Here is a 19514-nt window from a genome sequence, read left to right on the forward strand (position 1 = left end):
TTTGTTTGATTTTTTTATTCTTGTTAAATGAGTAAATGAGAAGATAAAACAAGAAAAAAATGAATAAGAAAAGAAAAAGAAGATGATGATGATAATGATGAAGGAAGAGGAGGAGCTCTGAATTATCATTAAGTAATTTTGGTACATTCCGGATATAAATAAGGTAAACTTTTGGTATGTACTTATTTTGAATTGAGTTTGTTTGTGTCGTCATGATTAAGTAATTGCGGTGCATTTTAGATTTAAATAAGGTGTACTTATAGTCTGAACTTATTTTAAACTGAGTTTGTTTGTGTGTCGTCATCGTTAAGAAATTTCAGTGCATTCTGAATTTAAACTCTTATACATAAAAAAAGAAGACAACGATGACAATAATGATAATGAAAGAGAAAAATAAAAAAAAAAGGAGAAGGAGAAGAAAAAGCAGCAACAACTTCTTCTTCAAGTGTGTTAAAAGTCATCCCAACCTTTAGGATAAACAGACACAAAAAATACCAAAAACTTATAAGCACGGCACTGAAAAACAATTCTATATTACACCAAATTGTGTTTTAAAATGCACCAAAACTACCGTTAAATGTAACATAAATAGATTTATCGAAAAACAATTCAAAACTCTAACATTCTATTCAAATTCAAACCTTCAATCATGAACACTGATTTTTATAAAGAAAAACAAAATTATTCAACTCGTACACAAAACAACTACACCAGCATCAACTACTAACGAACTACATTAACAATGTTCGAACCAAACCTCATTCACTTACTTCGTTTCAAAACAATAATCTAATTTGTCTTATTTCAACGGACAGTGTGAACTTGCATCATTCATTGTCTTCGAAAACAAAATACCTGTTCAAACTTGATTTTACAGTTTGATTTAAAAAATTTTGATTCAAAATTTCAAATCAGATCAAGAGTATTGATCGTAAACGAAGAAAACGCAAAGAATGAAGAGAATACAGAGAAAGAAGAGAATGCAGAGAACACCAAGGAAAAAAAGAGTACGCAAAAAATGCAGAAAAATTTGAAAAAAAAATTCGTATAAAAAAGACAGTTATATATAGTCGTGCGTTAAGTCAAAAGGTTATTAAAAATAGTGGCACATGAAGTTAAATTAAGTTATAGTAATTTTATTGGTTAAATGACTTGAATGTAGAATTTTATTATTATATTTATAGTGTTAAGATAAGCCTGGTGATGTGGATGCCCATTTAATGGGCGGTTCACTCTTCCCAGGATGAGAATTCAGTTTCTCAATATAAAATGAAATTAATGAAACCAAATATCAATGGTTTTGTACGCCTATAAATAGGCATGACCTGATACAGAAGGAAGATACAACAGTAATAAAAACATTCCCTTCTCTCTCTTTTACTATAATATTCTTCTCTTTATACACTCTAATAAATTCTCTCTTTTATCTCTCTTTTATCTCTCTGTGATTTCAAACTATAATATTATAATACTAGTAAATAGATAAACTACTTATATTATAGTGAGATAAGAGCATATTTATATTTCTCTATTTTATATTTATTTCTCTTTATTATTTATTTATTTTACAACACGTTATCAGCACGAGACTCTGATCAAATTTTTAGGAAGACTCAAGTAACAAATTTTTATTATGTCAAAACTCTCTCATCTTGAATTCAATGCTCTTGATATATCTGGAAACAATTATTTATCATGGATATTAGATGCTGAAATCCATCTTGATTCAATGGATCTTAGAGATACCATTAAGGCTGAAAATAATGCATTCCAGAAGGATAAAGCCAAAGCCATGATTTTTCTTCGTTGTCATCTTGACGAAAGATTGAAAAATGAATATCTCACATTAAAAGATCCTGCAGATCTTTGGAAAGACCTTGAAGAAAGGTACAATCATAAAAAACGGTGATACTTCCTCAAGCCCGATATGAATTGACGCACTTGCATCAGCAGGATTTTAAATCCATAAATGAATATAATTTTGCAATGTTTCGAATCACCTCACGAATAAAATTATGTGGGGAAAAAATAACTGATCATGATATGTTGGAGAAAACTTTCTCAACCTTCCATACCTCGAATGTGCTCCTGCAGCAGCAGTATCGAGAAAAAGGGTTTAAAAAATATTTTGAGTTAATTTCTTGCCTTCTTATTGTTGAACGCAACAATGAGTTGCTTTTAAAGAATCATGAAGCGCGCCCAGCTGGCGCCGTCCCATTTCTTGAAGTAAATACGACAAATTACTCCAGAAGAGGTAAATGGCGAGGTTTTAGTAACAAGAAAAATTATGGAAGGAAAAGGAATTATGTTCACAAGAGAGGATCTCACCAGAAGTGGGATAAAGAAAGAACCTCTGGGCAAAATAAATCAACAGAGGATAAGTGTTTCCGTTGTAGTGGAAAGGGCCATTGGTCACGTACCTGTCGTACCCCAAGGTACCTAGTCAATCTTTATTAAGCATCTTTGAAAAAAGACGACAAAGGAAAGGAAACAAATTTCGTTTCAAATGATGCTGAAAATTTCACCACTCATTATGATGTATCTGATTTCTTTGAGGATCCTGAAGGAAATATTGGTCATTTGATCAATGATGGAATAGTTTAATATGTGAGATTGTTAAGTATTCATGTAAATAAATCATGTATGAAACTTATTGTTAAGTTTTATTTTCTATGTATTTGAGTTTCAGATATGATGTATATAAATAATGAAATATTAATGTTCATGAATTTTGAAATCATTAAATGTGTCAAGTTTTAAAATAAAATTTCAGTATATGACATTATGTACATAATATTATGTACAGTGTTTCTTAGAAAAATAATTCTAATCGAGAATTCAATTTGACTGTGCATGTATTACTACTCATTTTATTATTATTTGTCTTTGAAGAGAATGGAAAGGACATATAGTGAAGATATTTGCCTTGCGGATAGTGCAAGTTCGCACGCCATTCTCAAAAGTGATATATATTTTACCCATCTTGTGCCAAAAGAATAATGTGTTAATACTATTATTTGCTCAGGCAATGTGATAGAAGGCTCTGAAAGAGCTATAATTTTGTTTTCTGGAGGAACAAAATTTATAATAAAAAATACACTATTATCTACCAAGTCTCTGAGGAACTTGTTGAGTTTCAAAGATATTCGCCGAAATGGATATCATATTGAAACAATGGATGAGGAAAATCATGAGTATTTATGTATCACAACTCATGATTTAAAAAAAAAGGTTATATTAGAAAAGTTACCCTCACTTTCATCTGGGTTGTATTATACCAAGATTAGTGCAATTGAATCACATGTCATTGTAAATCAGAAGTTTACTAACCCAAATGAATTCATAACTTGGCATGATAGATTAGGTCATCCGGGAACAACCATGATGAGGAGAATTATTGAAAACTCCCATGGACATTCACTAAAGAACCAGAAGATTCTTAAATCTAGTGAATTTTGTTGTGCTGCATGTTCTCAGGAAAAGTTAATTTTAAGGCAATCACCAGTAAAGATTGGATTTGAGTCTCCTGCATTCCTAGAAAGGATTCAAGGTGATATATGTGGACCTATTCATCCACCATGTGGATCTTTTAGATATTTTATGGTCATAATAGACGCATCTTCGAGATGGTCATAGGTGTGCTTATTATCTTCTCGTAACTTGGCGTTTGCGATATTACTGGCTCAGATTATTCGATTAAAAGCACAATTTGCAGAAAATCCAATCAAAGCAATTCGTCTTGATAATGCTGGTGAATTTACTTCCCAAGCATTTGACGCTTATTGTATGGCTAATGGAATAAGTGTTGAACATCCAGTAGCTTATGTTCACACACAAAATGGGTTAGCAGAATCACTTATTAAAGCCTCCAATTAATTGCTAGACCCTTACTTATGAGAACAAATCTCCCAACCTCGGTTGGGGGCATGCTATTTTACATGCCGCAGCACTTATTCGTTTGAGGCCAACGAGTTACCATCAGTTCTCTCCTATGCAATTAGCATTTGGCCAACAGCCAAATGTTTCCCATTTAAGAATATTCGGGTGTGCGATATATGTTCCCATTGCACCACCTAATCGTACCAAAATGGGACCCCAAAGGAAATTGGGGATATATGTTGGATATGATTCTCCCTCTATAGTTAGGTATCTTGAGATACAAACTGGAGATGTATTTAAAGCCCGGTTTGTGGATTATCATTTTGATGAATCAAAATTTCCAGCATTAGGGGGAGAGAATAAGTTTCCTGAAAAGGAACTTAATTGGAATGCATCATCCTTGATGCATTTAGATCCTCGATCAGGGCAATGTGAACTAGAAGTTCAAAAGATTATACATTTGCAAAGAATAGCAAATGAATTTTCTGATGCATTTTCTGATACAAAGAGGATAACCAAGTCGTATATACCAGCGAAAAATGCCCCAATTTGAATTGATGTCCCAGTTGGATAAATTGCCACCGAAGCAAATACACGCCAAAAGCGTGGCAGGCCTGTCGGTTCCAAAGACAAAAATCCTCGAAAGAGAAAAGAGGTAAATACTATTCCTGTTGAAAAAGACATAGTAGAGACACTTGTAATTGTCCAAAATTCTGATATAGTTTTAACGCCAGAAGACGTTCAGGTACCTGAAAATTGTGAAAATGATGAGATCACGATAATTTGTCTTTACAGGAGAAAAATGGGACCGAAATAAGACAATTGTCAATGAAATATTTGCATATAACGTGGCATTAAATATCATGCATGAAAGTAAGGATCTTGAGCCAAGATCAGTCGAAGAATGTCGACAAAGGAATGATTGTCCAAAATGGAAAGAAGCCATGAAGGCTGAGTTAGACTCACTTGCAAAACGTGAAGTCTTTGGACCTGTAGTCCATACACCAGAAGATGTAAAACCTGTTGGATACCGATGAGTATTTTTGAGAAAACGAAATGAGAAAAATGAAGTTGTACGCTACAAAGCTCGACTTGTAGCACAAGGTTTTTCACAGAGGCCCGATATAGATTATGAAGAAACGTATTCCCCTGTAGTGGATACGATAACATTGCGTTATTTGGTCAGTTTATCTGCATATCATAAACTGCATATGCATTTAATGGATGTGGTAACAGCCTATTTATACGGCTCATTAGATCGGGATATCTATATGAAAGTCCCTGAAGGACTAAAGATATCTAAACCATCCAATGAATATTCGCAAGGGTTATACTCAATTAAATTGCAAGAACGATGATATCTGTCCATGTGTTTTCATAAAGAAATCTGCATTTGGGTTCATTATAATTACTGTGTATGTTGATGATTTAAATATCATTGGGACTCCTGAAGAGATTCCAACAATTATAAAAACTTTAAAAGAAGAGTTTGAGATGAAAGATCTTGGAAGGACTAAATTTTATCTCAACCTGCAGATCGAGCATATAAAAAATGGGATCTTTATTCATCAAACAACATACACAGAAAAGATCTTGAAAAGATTTTATATGGATAAGTCACATCCCTTGAGTATCCCTATAATCGTAAGATATTTGGATGTGGAGAAGGATCAATTCCGTCCTAAAGAAAAAAAATGAAGATATCCTTAGTCCAAAAGTACCATATCTTAGTGCCATTGGAGCGCTAATATATCTTGCTAATAATACATGACCCGATATATCATTTACTGTGAACTTACTAGCAAGGTATATTTCCTCTCCAACCAGAAGACATTGGAGCGAAATCAAGCAAATCTTTCGATATCTTCATGGAACGGTTGATATGGGATTGTTTTATCCCTATGGATCCAAGTCACAACTAGTTGGCTATGCAGATGTTGGCTACTTGTCTGATCCACATAAAGGGAGATCTCAAACAGGATACCTGTTTACATATGGTGGAACAGCTATATCATGGAGGTCCACGAAACAGACGATTGCTGCAACATCCTCTAATCATGCCGAAATACTAGCGATTCATGAAGCAAGTCGCGAGTGTTTTTGGCTCCAGAGTTTGATCCAATATATTCTGTCATCATTTGGACTGATTGATCATAAGATAGCTCCAACTGTCCTGTTTGAAGATAATATAGCATGTATTGCTCAACTTAAAGGCGGATATATCAAAGGTGATAGAACAAAACATATTTCTCCCAATTTCTTTTTTTCACTCATGATCTTCAAAATCAAGGGACAATTGATATCCAACAGATCCGCTCAAGTGATAATTTGGCAGATTTATTTACAAAGTCACTCCCAAAATCCTCCTTTGAAAGATTTGGTACATGAGATTGGGATGCGCCGATTTTGAGACATTAAATGATGTCGGCAAGAGGGGAAGACTGTACTCTTTTTCTCTGGGTCAAATTTTTTCCATTGGATTTTTCTTGACAAGGTTTTTAATGAGGCAGTTCCATCACAAAGGATATTGTACTCTTTTTCCTTCACTAAAGTTTTTTTCCACTGGATTTTTCTTTAGTAAGGTTTTAACGAGGCATATTCCTAAATGGTCATCCAAGGAGGAGTGTTAAGATAAACCTGGTGATGTGGATGCCCATTTAATGAACGGTTTACTCTTCCCAGGATGAGAATTCAGTTTCTCAATATAAAATAAAATTAATGAAACCAAATATCAATACTTTTATACGCCTATAAATAGGCATGACCTGATGCAGAAGGAAGATACAACAACAATAAAAACATTTCCTTCTCTCTCTTTTACTATAATATTCTTCTCTTTATACATTCTAATAAATTCTCTCTTTTATTTTTCTGTAATTTCAAACTATAATATTATAATATTAGTAAATAGATAAACTACTTATATTATAGTGAAATAAAAGTATATTTATATTTCTCTATTTTATATTTATTTCTCTTTATTATTTATTTATTTTACAACATATAGGTAAATTAATCCCACTATTTATTTTAACATTTTGAAATTTGAACCACCCACGACGAGAGTTCAATTTCGGGAGTGAATTCTCTCCAGTAAAAAAAATTGGATAGTGTCAATTATGATCTCTCACCCTTCATTACACTCTCTCTTATATTTAATTTTGACCCCACTTATAAAATTAATGGTAAAATATCACACTCATTTCCTCAAGTATTGGAGAGGATCTATTTCCTTTCGATCTCCAATCAAAGAGAAAACCAGATTTAATGATTAAGCACTTCACCACTCATCTTTGTGCATCCATTATTACTTCATTCAAACCAACGGTCATTTCTAGTGTTTACGCTGAGGCGTATCCTAGAATCGACCACCGTACCAAATAGCAGATCCTACGGTACGATACAATGACCTCAACACACTCACAAAAAGACAAGAAGTTGCTCCAAAGTGTTGCTTGCTAACATGCGCATCATATCCTCTGTCCTACTCATGCCTTCTTTGTGATGTTTTTGTTTTTTCTCTGCCCTTTTTACTTTACCGCTTCCATTTCCTGTTACGACATATAACTCTGTTTTTGTTTGATTTTATTTCGGTTGGAGTTTCCATATTACTAACAGGACCATCATTTTCTGAACTATTTTGGAGTTTCCCTTTTCTCTTTTCCGGGAACCAAAGAGCTGTTTCTGGTTTTACTCTTGCTCTTGTCTCTGGATTTCGGTGAGCTTTCTTATCAGTAATAACTAATAAGTTTACTGTTCTTTCTTAGCAATAATAACTCAAAAAAGTTGAGGGTTGACTCTGATTCTGCAAGCTGAATAGTACTTGTTTTATGGGAAAGTGTAAAGGAACAAGCTTGGTTCCTTTTGGCTTTTACTCTCTGACACTCAGGATAATGTGATTACCCCATTTGTGGATTTTTTCCCCCTTAGGGTTTGTTCTTCATTTTGTGTTTCTGATTCACTCAGTGTTCAGGTGCCTGGTTCCTCATCCGTGCTTTGAGCTTTGAAGATGTTTGGGTTCTCTCGCAGGCGCATGAAACTTGGCAGGTGAATATTCATTCTTTGTTTTTTCCCCTTCTAAAGTATGATCTTTTTTCCGTTGCATTCCATTGAAGGGAACAACTAGTCCTTTCTGATTTTGAGGTTTGCGATATGTGGGTGTTCTTTTCAGCAGATTGAAGGTGCAGCTTTCTGATACTCCCCAGGGAACTAGAAGTCCCATAAGACACCCCAAGAGAAATGGAAACTCCAATGTAGGTTTCTCAGTTTCATTTCTTGTGTAGGATTGAGCTCAGTTTCATTTCTTGTGTAGGATTGAGTTTGAGGAAGTGAATGTGGCCACTATGGATTATGTTTGAAGTGGGGTAGCTTATTTTAGGTTTTTAAAATAGTCAAAAGCTTTTGAAACGATATTTGAAGAAAAAACGGTTGTTTTCCTGAAATAATGTGTTGCCAAACACGCCTTAAAGTTGTCAGCTTCTTTTCAGGGTGATGGGGTTGCAGGGACACTTGGTCATGCTGAGGAAACTGAGTTTTCGCCATCTGCTGCACCCGAGATGAGTACTTGTACATCAGCCAGTTCAGAGAACTGGATGGTGTTGTCAATTGCAGGGGATAAGCCCACTCCTAGATCTTATGTATGTAATTTTGTTTCTTGTTTCAATTTTATGACTTCTATTTTGTAGCAAACAATTGAAATGTTCTTTTTCTTGTGAATAGCATGCGGCAGCTGTGATTGAGAATAAGATGATAGTGGTTGGTGGTGAATCTGGAAGCGGATTGTTAGATGATGTGCAGGTACGGGAAATTTTTTCTTGTTTTGGAAATGGATAGGATCAGTGTTGGCATAAATCAATTGTTGGTTAGTTCATCGTGCAAAGTTCATTTTATTTTCAGGTGCTAAATTTTGATAGATTTTCATGGACAACAGCATCATCAAAGCTCTACTTGTCACCAAGTAGTCTCCCACTGAAGATTCCAGCATGCAAGGGTCATAGTTTGGTACTTTACTCTAACCTGTTATTACTGCTTTATGCTTTTCTGGTTGAGCTTCACTTTGTTTTTATATTAATGCTTCACTTTTAAGTCTTTTAAAAATGATTGACAATGATTTGGTTATTCTCTCACCTTTTTTGTGGTTGATGATAATTTGATCAGGTTTCTTGGGGGAAAAAGGCACTCCTCATTGGAGGGAAAACTGACCCTGGAAGTGACAAAATTTCCGGTACAGCATATCCTTTTAACTTGTATACCTTTCTCCTGGTTCATGTTGTGGAAATTTTCTGATTATTCTTTTACTTTTTGTAGTATGGGCATTTGATACCGAGACGGAGTGCTGGTCGCTCATGGAAGCAAAGGGAGACATACCGGTAGAAAGTTACACTTGGTCTTTGTTTGGTCTTGCTACCAAATTACAATCTAAAAATCTTGCTCATCACATTACCACATAATGAATCGTGATAATACATCTGTATCAATTAAATCTGTTATGAAAATCATTCTAATTTTGAATTGCAACTTAGTGGAAGAATGCCTTTGTTTAATTATCAGGTTTACACAAAATTGTATGGGAAAACATGAGATTAAACAATTTCACATTAAAGTTTAGAAATAAAATTTAATGAAAGTATGTAAAAATAATTTTTCTTACACTGAAATATCTCTAGGAAGTAGTGAAGTACTGATTAATTCAACTTTTTGCAGTGTGCTCGCAGTGGCCACACTGTTGTCAGGGCAAGCGGTGCCTTAATATTGTTTGGAGGAGAAGATACAAAAAGGAGGAAACTGAATGATCTACATATGTTTGATCTCAAGTCCTTGACATGGCTTCCACTTCATTGCACGTAAGTGTGTTTAGGCTTCATTATGAGTTTCTTCTGGTAACAATGCAGTTTGAAAAGAAAATTTAGACTAATGTGACTACTTCCAGGGGAACAGCACCTTCTCCGAGATTCAACCATGTTGCAGCTCTTCATGATGGAAAAAATCTTTTGGTATTTGGAGGAACATCAAAATCCAGGACATTGAATGACTTATATTCACTTGACTTCGAAACAGTACGTGAGCTTTCTATATGGCATTATTATGTAGCCGAACTTCCTGATTCCTGGGATGTTTATAATATTCATACAGTTTGATGAAAATATATGTTCTTCTTCTTCCCTCAGATGGCATGGTCAAGAATAAAGATACGTGGTTTCCATCCAACACCTAGAGCTGGTTGCTGTGGCGTTCTTTGTGGCAGTAAATGGTATATCACAGGGGGTGGAAGCAGGAAGAAACGTAAGTTTTAATCTTTTAGGTCACTCTGGGAAGTAAGCATTCTCAGTTGATTTATATATCACTGCATTCTGAGTAGATTTAGATATCACGGCATATTTGCTTTCTGCAATTAGTTTTACTTCATTGCTCATACTACTTCTTTTCCTGCTTTATATTTGCTGTAGAAAATTCTCTTATTCTATTTCATGTCAAATTTCTATTTTCCCTTTATATTCTGTAGGGCATGGTGAGACTCTGATATATGATGTTATAAAATCTGAATGGTCTGTGGCAATTGCATCACCGCCATCTTCTATCACTATCAATAAGGCGAGCTTTCTTTTTTCTTGTCACAGTCGTATTTCTCTGTATAATTTTTGAATTATTTATTTGTATGAGTACATTGATCACTGGTAACTATGTATAGATAGGAAAAACATCCATGATTTTCAACTATAACCTTTGAGTTTAAATTTACTGTTTTTTTTTGTTTGACTAGTGATTTAACTGTGGTTTTGCTTAATTTGTTAAATTTAGCTATTTGTGGCTATAACAAATTTGTTTCAATGTGGTGGAATATAGTGCATATCCTGAGATATAGTGATTAAATATGAAAGAGTGTTTATGATATATGTTACATTATCAGGGTTTTAGCCTGGTACTGGTGCAGCATAAGGAAAAGGATTTTCTTGTTGCATTTGGAGGATCTAAAAAAGAGCCATCAAATCAGGTATGACAAAAACGCGAATGTTTACTGTCAAGTTAATTGTGGTTCAACTAACTTATCCATGATTACGACAGGTGGAAGTGCTGATAACAGAAAAGAATGAAGCAACTACCTTGGCAAAACGCTCTGTTCCTGCTAAAGGTCCAGGTTCTATACTACCGGGAAAGCGGTCATCATCCATCGGATTGGCCTCACAGCATAAGAATGATCCTTCTCATCTTCTGATTGATTCTGTTGCTCGACAAAATCTGGCATCTGCAATTGAACATGGTTCTGGAAGGAAATCCCTTTCAGAATCCTTGCTTGTACAAGATTCAAATTCTATCCCAACCAACATTTCCCTTCGCAGGCAATTCGATCATGACGAAGAATACAATGCAGATGTTAGGATTGACAAGAATTCTGAAGATGAAAGTCCATTTCCTCAGGTGAAAAAAGATATTTTGACTTGGAGAATATTTTAGCTTGTATAATGCAGCTTGTATAATAACTATTTCAATTTCAATTTTGTTATACACTTAAAGGCAGCAGAACACAGGAAAAATCAAAATGACCATGGAAATCAGATAAGTGGCATGAAGGTCAATATGGATGAACATGTGATGGTATCTGGAAGTTCAAATCAACCGAATCAAATCTTTGGGAACCTTATCTTAGAAAGTGATGATGTGTCGGTCACTGAAAACAGCAAATCCGGATCGCTGTGCACTCCTCCAAACATCTATAATTATTACGAAGCTAAAGTGGCCACCTTAATAAGGAAAAATGGTATTCTAGAGGGACAATTAGCAGCTGCATTGGCGAGCAAAGAAGCTATTGATAAAAGTTTAGCATCAGCTCTCAAAAGCCGGCAGGAGATGGATAAGAAATTATCTGATACACTGAAGGAGATGGAATTACTGAGAGAGAAGCTGGCTAGTGTAGAGTTAGCCCATGAAGAGGCTAATAGCCTCTCCAACATTGTTCACTCTGATAATGTAAGGCTTGAGCATGATGTAGCTTTCCTCAAAGCTGTTTTAGATGATACACAGAAGGTATATATGGAAGAGCTTTATTTGATGGAAGTGCTGTATGCAACTGTCTTTTATTTTTTGAATTTTTATTTTGTTTTATTATTTATTTTTATTAGGAGTTGCACTCAACAAGAGGAGTTCTTCAAGGAGAAAGAGCCAGGGCATTCCAATTACAGGTACATCCTTGCAACTGATTAGCACTACCACTTTCATTTGATAAACTTATTATTCTGTTTTCAGAAATATTCCATCTCTTTTTGGTACATCAAATTAGCATATCTGGATGCAAAATGTTACAATAACAGATAAAAATGAGTGGAGAAAGTATAATTTAGGGAGTTAAGCTGCTGATGGTACTGAAGTTCCCAGTGCCATTATGCTTTAAAATATTTCATCATTCTTCCTTGGTCTTGTTCAAACATGTCACCACCTTGTTTCGAACTACACAGGTTGAAGTTTTTCATCTCAAGCAGAGACTGCAATCAATGGAAAATCGAGCACCGACTCCTAGGAAACCTTTCCATGTGTAGTGAAAAGGTAATTTGGTGTTTAATGTTGGTAATGAATTTCAGGAAAGGTGCATCTTATAAAGGTATGCATGAGACTTGAGCCCCAGCAAAGGCGCAGTTAATGGAAGAATTAGAATTCGGCTCCTAAGATTGGATTTGTACATGTTTGACTTGGTGAATTCATCTTCCACAGTCCTTTATAGGAACAGATTTTTGTTAACACTAGAGCCGAAGAAAAAATATCATGGAAAAGTTGCATGTGTCATCTCTTCTTTTATTTCTGGCTATTTTATTTACTTTAATCATTATTAGGAATATTTAACTTCTAGAAGGTGGAGAAAAAAGTTAATCGGAAAAATTAAATAAGTCATTGATAACTACGTTGAAGAGGGAATTTAATTTTCATGGATTATATTCTATTTTTTTTATTCAGCTAAAAACATTAAAAAATAAGATTGAAGTGTTTAATTTAATACTAAGAGTATAGAGGAGAGGAGACAATAATGGGCACCAATGAATAAAGATGTTACTCTCACTATGATTTGTGAATAAAACAATATAGATACAGAATAATGCGACGGGACAGAAATGATTTTACAATGAGGTATAACACAATAAGCTTCCATCAGAGACATCATTGACATAGAATTGCACCACATAATTTAGAGTGTATTCATGCTGTGTGTTCTGATGTGAAAGACTTGGTTCCATGCAACTCTCTACATTAAACTATATTTCCAAGGGTACTTTTTCTCACCATAATTGACTTCCTTTGGACACTGGTCCTCACAGAAGTTCAGCATCATCTTGATCTCCATCTGCATCTTCGACATCATTGTCTTCATCATCTTCTGGTGCATCGGGATCTACTCCCTACAAAAGGATGCAGAATTACAAATTTTAACTTCATTCAGACCCTTAAAATATCTTCAGATTAATATAATTCTGGATTAGAACATGCATCTATTTCAGATATAAAAACTAACACAATGCAGCAGGAATGATTTTCAAAGCTGTGTGTAATTAGTAGAGATATATAATGAACAAAAGAATCAACAACAAAAAAGTCTTATCTCACTAAATAAAGTCAGTTACATGGACCAAACAAAACCACTGTGTCCTATTATATATCATGTTAATAGTGATTAGTGAGACTATTTACAGATAATAATAATAATAATAATAATAATAAAAGAAAACCTTCATCTGCTTCTCTAAACGCTCTAAACCTCGTTTTGCTGCTTCGTTCTGAGGGTTTAACCTGCCAAATATGTGAAGGTAAGAAGAACAATTTAATCAAATTTAATCATGATGAAAAAGGCATGCATCACAATCAATCATTATAAATATCCGAAAATAGCGTCATAGCATCAATTGTCAACTATAGAGAACCTGCAATGTTAAGCATGGGGAGGAAGAGTTTGTTAAAATGCCAAATTTATGTATCAAGGAACATCACAATCCAAATCCATATATCATTAAGAAAAATCACAGCACACTTCTCCCAGTTATCCCACCGTTGTTACAACATTAAAGCGCCATCTAAAAAGAAAAAACAAGAAATAAAATGCAGAATTTACATATTGACCTATGCATTTAGGACGAAACAAACCTTAATGCAGCCTGATAATGTGACAACGCCTCCTGCAGCATATTAGTGGCAGCAAAAACTTGAGCCAGTTTCACGTGAAGAGAGTCATCTGCCCAGTCTTTAAGGTATCGCTCAAGCAGAGATACGGCATCTCCATTCCGGCCCTCAATAACATGGAGTTCAGCCAATGCTAGTGCAGCTCCAAGGTAACCAGGTTCCAGCCTTAAAGCAGACTCGTAGAACTTTTTTGCCTATATCACATTAAATGTCACAAAGATATTGATATAGTAGTATCCAGAGACTTTAAATTAAAAGAGCTGATAACTTACTTTTTCTCTGCCACCAGTGTTACTGGCATGCACATCGCCTACTAACTTTAAAGCCTTTGCTGATTGAGGCATTGCCTTCATTGCTTCTCTGGAAGCATATAAAGCCTCTTTGATTTTAGACAGAGCCAAATATGTGTGAACCAAACCTAGAAATCAAGTCAAAGCATGTAAAGTTTGTATTTCCATAATTGGCACTTTGCAGTCTCATTGCAGGCAAGAAATGCATCATGCAGCTTTTAATATTTCAGATTATAAAATAAACCTTGATATGAGCGAATATCAGGTCTTAATTCTTGAGCTCCCCGGAAGGCAGACACAGCTGCTTCTGCCCGTTTCATTGTTAATAATAGATTCCCCTGCATAAACTCAGTGTGTTAACTCAAATTGGTAAAATTGATGTAATTAAGTTCTACAAGCATAGATAAGGTCAATAGATCCCCAACTGATCTAATGCAGAACCATTTTAGTACCTTCATTATATACCCTGTTATGTGCCTCTCATCAATCCGAATACTCTGATTACAAAAAACCAGTGGATTGTAAGCAATATTGTAATAGATAAATTCAGTCCTCCGCACTTGGAAAGAACTACTCACCTGCTCAGCATATGATAAAGCTTTTTTCTCATCTTTCCTTTCCCATAAAACAGATAGAGCTACAAAAACCTCTGGTCTTGCAGGATCAATATTCAATAAATCATGTACTAACTTGTTCAACTTTGAATAATCAGACCTTAGCTTTAGAAGCATTGCATACTCATCCATGTATGTTACGATGTATGGATCAATTGAGCGGGCCTGTGATCACAAAATAGTCAATATAAATTAATAATTACAGCTAGAAAATGCATGTAATAAGGAGGTTGGGAAGCAAGGAAAAAATCAGTGGTGTTAAATCAGGATCATAAACTACAATTCGATATTCACCTTCTCAAAATTCAAAATGGCCTCTTCATTCTTTCCAATAATAGCTTCAACCTTCATATACAATATACATTAGAATTTACATGTCAAGTGATCAATTCAAGTATATATTACGTAAAATTAAGTTAAGGAAGGGAAGCAGAGCCTTGGAGTAATAGTTGAGTTGCCTTTATGTGAACTCAACATCATAGGTTCAAGCTGTGAGGGTTAGGCTGTACACCCGTTGGGTGTGGCCTTTTCCTAGACAATGTTAGATGCTTGTGCACCACAGTGGCCTTTTTTTTCTTTTTGTCAAGTTATTAAAGGAAGAACTGTCTTTACATGTCATTTTGGAAAGCCACTCTTTCCAAAAATAGAACCTAAAAAGTAAAAAAGTGAAAAAAGATGCATAATCTGCAGGGTAGAAAGGCTATAGAATGCAGCAAATCTAACCTTTGCCATCTCAAGCAGTAAGTGTGTATTATTTGGGAAACGCTGTAAAAGATCTGCAAAGATTTCCAAGCCACCTGCAACATTGGGAACAAAGTAAAACTGCAAGCATGAGACAGAAATCACATGTAAAAGCCGAGAACTAAACTATAAACATATATGAATTTTCCCTTTTGTATAACAGGTTTGATCAAGACAAGAAAACATAAAAGCCATTGCATTGAGTTTCTATACAAGAAAACAGTATAGACACAAGTTTATTATTTTGGGTTACATAAACTGGGCCAAAGTTTATATTGTGAAACATGAGACCCTTCAGCTCCAACATGGAAGCATGAATCAAAATTTCATAAAAGGATAAAATAAAATAGCACACCTTTGTAATCGTTTGAAGCCATGCAACACTGAGCTTCAACATACCGCTGCAAGAATGAATAGAGAAGAAAACAAATTTAATTTGGTCTAGACTCACTAGCATTCATCTCGTTAGTCAACAAGAACTCCTTTTATTAAATTTAGAGGCTTATAATAAAATGGAATCCCTATATACTGTTACATGGCAGCAAGAACATTGAAGTGCAGTACCAAATAAGGATTTGAGCTAACATTGTACAACTTACTTGAAGCCAACGAGTTGAGTCAATATGATCAAATGGCATTCTTCCACTTCTATTAAGATTCTGAAAAATGTTCCAAATTAATCATAATATTTGAAGGTTCTCAAATTGTAAATAAAATGAAATGGCATTCTTCCACTTCTACTAAGATTCTGAAAAATGTTTCCAAATTAATCATAATATTTGAAGGTTCTCAAATTGTAAATAAAATGAAATTTTATAGATCGACCAACATCTTTTCATATTTTAAAAGAGACCATAAGGTATATGGTAACAACAATGAATAACAATCAAGTTGGATCAGCGGATTGGATTTCATATTCGAATAAATCTCGTAATCATAAGAAAGTAGGCTTTTTTAACAATGGGTCTAGCAACCGAAAAAATTGGACAGGATCCAACCAAGGGAGCAAACTCTAGATGAATATGAAGCATAGATACAAGTTATGCCGTGGAATGAAAGATAATTCCAAATCAGCTTTGTCTACCAGCAAGGAAGCTGTAAGTTTAATGCCATAATTTCGTATGGTAAAACAACATATAGTATTACTTAATCAATAAATCTGCTACAAGTAAACATACAGAAGAAATGTCATCCTGCTAGTTAAGGTAGTCAAATGAGAGTAGTTAGCTCCAAGTAACTCATTCTTAGATGCACAAAAATAAGAATCTATAAAGGTCACCATGACATAAAATTAACAATCAAAGAGCACTTACTGGAATACATAGGATATTGCTCAAATTTAGATTAGCAGTTTTCCCATCTCTTTACCACAAAATAAATATAAAAACAATATGGTCAAGTGCTAAATCTGTATTTAGCTTAAGCTACATGAACTTTCTTCTTTCATAAACAAACCTGAGGAAACAATGAAATGATGTCCTTTGCAGAAGATCCCAATTCTGACAAAGCTGTAATAGCCTCAAGCATATAAGGGCAATGTCTGTCAAAAGGACAATAACAAAGAAGATCAATCTAATATGCAGTATTGAATTAATTATACATCATATAAAAGATGAAAATGCTCATAGAGGAAGCAAAAATTTTTAAAAAGTAGGAAATGCTACAATATCACAAATGCTTTCAATCACTAGCTTACTTCATGTTAAAACACAAATTACAAAGGAGATTCGAAACGCAAATGATACATGAGCTTTAAGAGAACACACAAACCTCGTCCCATTCATTCTGTATGGAACTTAATTTACAGACCTTAGACATTCTTTGTAAATAGCAACAGCAGCTCTACTATGTCTAGATACTCGATAAAGCTTCCCTAATAACAAATTCATTGGCAGATTTCTAGCTTTGCACGGAATTCCTTCCATCTGTAATGTGTGACAAAACCAATAATAAGGATTCAAAAAAATTGAAAACAAACTATTATCTAATGCAGAATTTCATATGCCTTGTTTCTGAATGAAAAATGCCAGATTCAGAGACGACAAAATATACAAAGTAGTATAGTAATTTAACGGACATTATCTACGTAGTAAATCCCTCCATAAATTGAAAACAGACATTCCTTCACCTCAAACAGGATTTTTTAGTGAGCAACTCATACACAAAGTTTGTAGAAAGGACAGAGTTAGAGAACAAACAAACCTCAACTAGAGCTGCTTTGTTCTCATTCAGGAAACAGTGGCAAGATGCAATTTTGAATTTCACCTGTTGAAAATAAAACTCCATAAATAATCTACATGCAAAAGTCAAAAGCAAAATCAACATGCATGGCCACAGGCCGGGGGGGGGGGGGGGTGGTTTTTGCACTCTGCCTCACCTCATTCTCGTTGATTCCTGATGCATTGCAAGAATTTGGAGACGGCGACCTGTTTGATGGTATTGAACTCCGGGATAGTTGCACGTTCTGTTTGGGAACCATCTTGTTGTATTGCAAAGCTTGCTTGTAGCTATGCTGTTCATCAACATAATAGATTTTGAGTTCACAACTTCCCTCCATTTCTAAAATGCTTTGAATAGAAACAATCAACAAGAAATGGTTTCAACTTCCAACATCTAACCACACACAAAAAACGAAGAAAGATATATATAGGAAAGAAAAGGATAGGGTACCAACATATTATTTACCAACTTATTGCCAACAATAATTAATTATTATATTTTAAACACATATATAAAGAGACACATCCAGAGAATATATCTATAAAAACACTTCTATTAAACACACCCATAAAAAGATATTTTTATTAGACACATCCACAAAGACACTTCCATTAAACAGTTATAAATAAAAGTTGGCAGATGTTGGTAGAAATGCTGTTGGTAAAGTGGCGGGATTGATATAGGAAAGCGTCTCTTACAATAGCTCTACGATACTCCCTCTCACGGAAGAATGAATCACCAAGTAGCACCTGAAAAATGGATAAGAAAGCAAGTAAACAACTTCAATAAACGTTTTAGAAGATTGAAAACTTAATAACTATATGGAGAGAAAAAAAAATTAGAAAACTTGAAATTTGCAGAGACCAAGCTCTCAGCTTTGAGGTGGGGGGCGGATTCAGTATTTGCAGCGGGTGAAGAAACAAGAAAACAACTCTGTTCAAAACACCAACTTCGGATTACAACGTCGAGACAGAAATCAAAATATGAAAAAAGTAACCACTTTTATATGCAAATTTCTAAGGGGGGGAGGACGACGGGAAAGAAATTTTACAAGCATCTGAGCAGAGTTATGGAGGCCATAGTCGAGGAGAGTGGCGATTTGATCCTTCGGAACTTCCATTGTTGTGATCTGAGCTCGATTTCGTCAGTGGTAGCGAGCCTCAACTCAACGCGCTCTTGTTTTTGAAGTCTCTTTTTCTTTTACTCGCTAAAGGGTTTGATTCAATGTAAATAACTAAATAATATTTTAAAATATTGATTAAAAATATGCTGTTAAATTATTAAACAAAAAAAAATAGTTAATTAAAAATAATAATTTTATTAACTTTTAAATATTTCTCATATTTAATTTTGTGTTATTATAAAATAATTAATTAAAAATCAATATCCGACTCGATATTAATTTGTCGTATAATTTTTTTTTATTTTATTTTTGAATTTAGTTAATTATATCTCTAAAAGTGTATTTTAAAAATATAATAATAATTTTTTATGCATTTAATATATTAAAAATATAAAAATATTTATTTTTTAATAATTTTTATAAAATATTGTTATGGTATTTTTAACTTATGCTATTAAGACATAAATTAGCAAAATTTTTTATTTATTT

The 19514-nt window shown here is 34.2% G+C and overlaps 2 protein-coding genes across 5 annotated transcripts; one reads left to right on the forward strand and one right to left on the reverse strand.

The window, feature by feature from the left end:
- Positions 1-7145: 7145 nt before the first annotated feature.
- Positions 7146-12650, forward strand: LOC107623027 (uncharacterized). 4 transcript variants are annotated; one of them, XM_088503024.1, is made up of 18 exons: positions 7174-7597; positions 7853-7926; positions 8051-8132; positions 8367-8516; positions 8599-8676; positions 8776-8880; positions 9037-9103; positions 9187-9248; positions 9583-9722; positions 9809-9935; positions 10047-10161; positions 10382-10470; positions 10787-10870; positions 10942-11295; positions 11392-11901; positions 11997-12056; positions 12330-12417; positions 12458-12650. In XM_088503024.1, exons 2-17 carry the CDS (start codon positions 7889-7891, stop codon positions 12408-12410), a joined length of 2142 nt encoding a protein of 713 aa, XP_088359150.1. In that variant the 5' UTR covers positions 7174-7597; positions 7853-7888; the 3' UTR covers positions 12411-12417; positions 12458-12650. The 4 variants fall into 4 exon arrangements, with proteins under 4 accessions (XP_088359146.1, XP_088359150.1, XP_088359155.1 ...); XM_088503029.1 differs by having other exon boundaries at positions 7175-7597; positions 8054-8132; XM_088503020.1 differs by having other exon boundaries at positions 7146-7597; positions 12330-12650.
- Positions 12651-12902: 252 nt separating this feature from the next.
- On the reverse strand, positions 12903-19134 carry APC7 (tetratricopeptide repeat (TPR)-containing protein). Its single transcript, XM_016325513.3, has 18 exons — positions 18954-19134; positions 18767-18835; positions 18601-18651; positions 18060-18194; positions 17885-17947; positions 17492-17607; positions 17138-17222; positions 16282-16341; positions 16038-16083; positions 15665-15738; positions 15236-15286; positions 14906-15106; positions 14780-14824; positions 14572-14665; positions 14310-14455; positions 14002-14231; positions 13590-13650; positions 12903-13262 (listed from the first exon to the last, which is right to left on the reverse strand). Exons 1-18 carry the CDS (start codon positions 19020-19022, stop codon positions 13176-13178), a joined length of 1683 nt encoding a protein of 560 aa, XP_016180999.1. The 5' UTR covers positions 19023-19134; the 3' UTR covers positions 12903-13175.
- Positions 19135-19514: the final 380 nt, after the last annotated feature.

Source organism: Arachis ipaensis, chromosome B10 (assembly GCF_059453495.1).
Source record: "Arachis ipaensis isolate K30076 ecotype BB chromosome B10, ASM5945349v1, whole genome shotgun sequence".
Lineage (NCBI taxonomy): Eukaryota > Viridiplantae > Streptophyta > Magnoliopsida > Fabales > Fabaceae > Arachis > Arachis ipaensis.

Coding starts and splice junctions, on each gene's coding strand:
- LOC107623027 (XM_088503020.1), top strand. CDS start 7,889: ATGTTTGGGTTCTCTCGCAGGCGCATGAAACTTGGCAG. Junction 9,723..9,808: donor TGGCTTCCACTTCATTGCAC/GTAAGTGTGTTT, acceptor GACTACTTCCAG/GGGAACAGCACCTTCTCCGA. Junction 11,902..11,996: donor TTTTAGATGATACACAGAAG/GTATATATGGAA, acceptor TATTTTTATTAG/GAGTTGCACTCAACAAGAGG.
- APC7 (XM_016325513.3), bottom strand. CDS start 19,022: ATGGAAGTTCCGAAGGATCAAATCGCCACTCTCCTCGACTATGGCCTC. Junction 17,608..17,884: donor ACAAAGCAGCTCTAGTTGAG/GTTTGTTTGTTC, acceptor CACACATTACAG/ATGGAAGGAATTCCGTGCAA. Junction 15,739..16,037: donor GGCTTCAAACGATTACAAAG/GTGTGCTATTTT, acceptor CCAATGTTGCAG/GTGGCTTGGAAATCTTTGCA.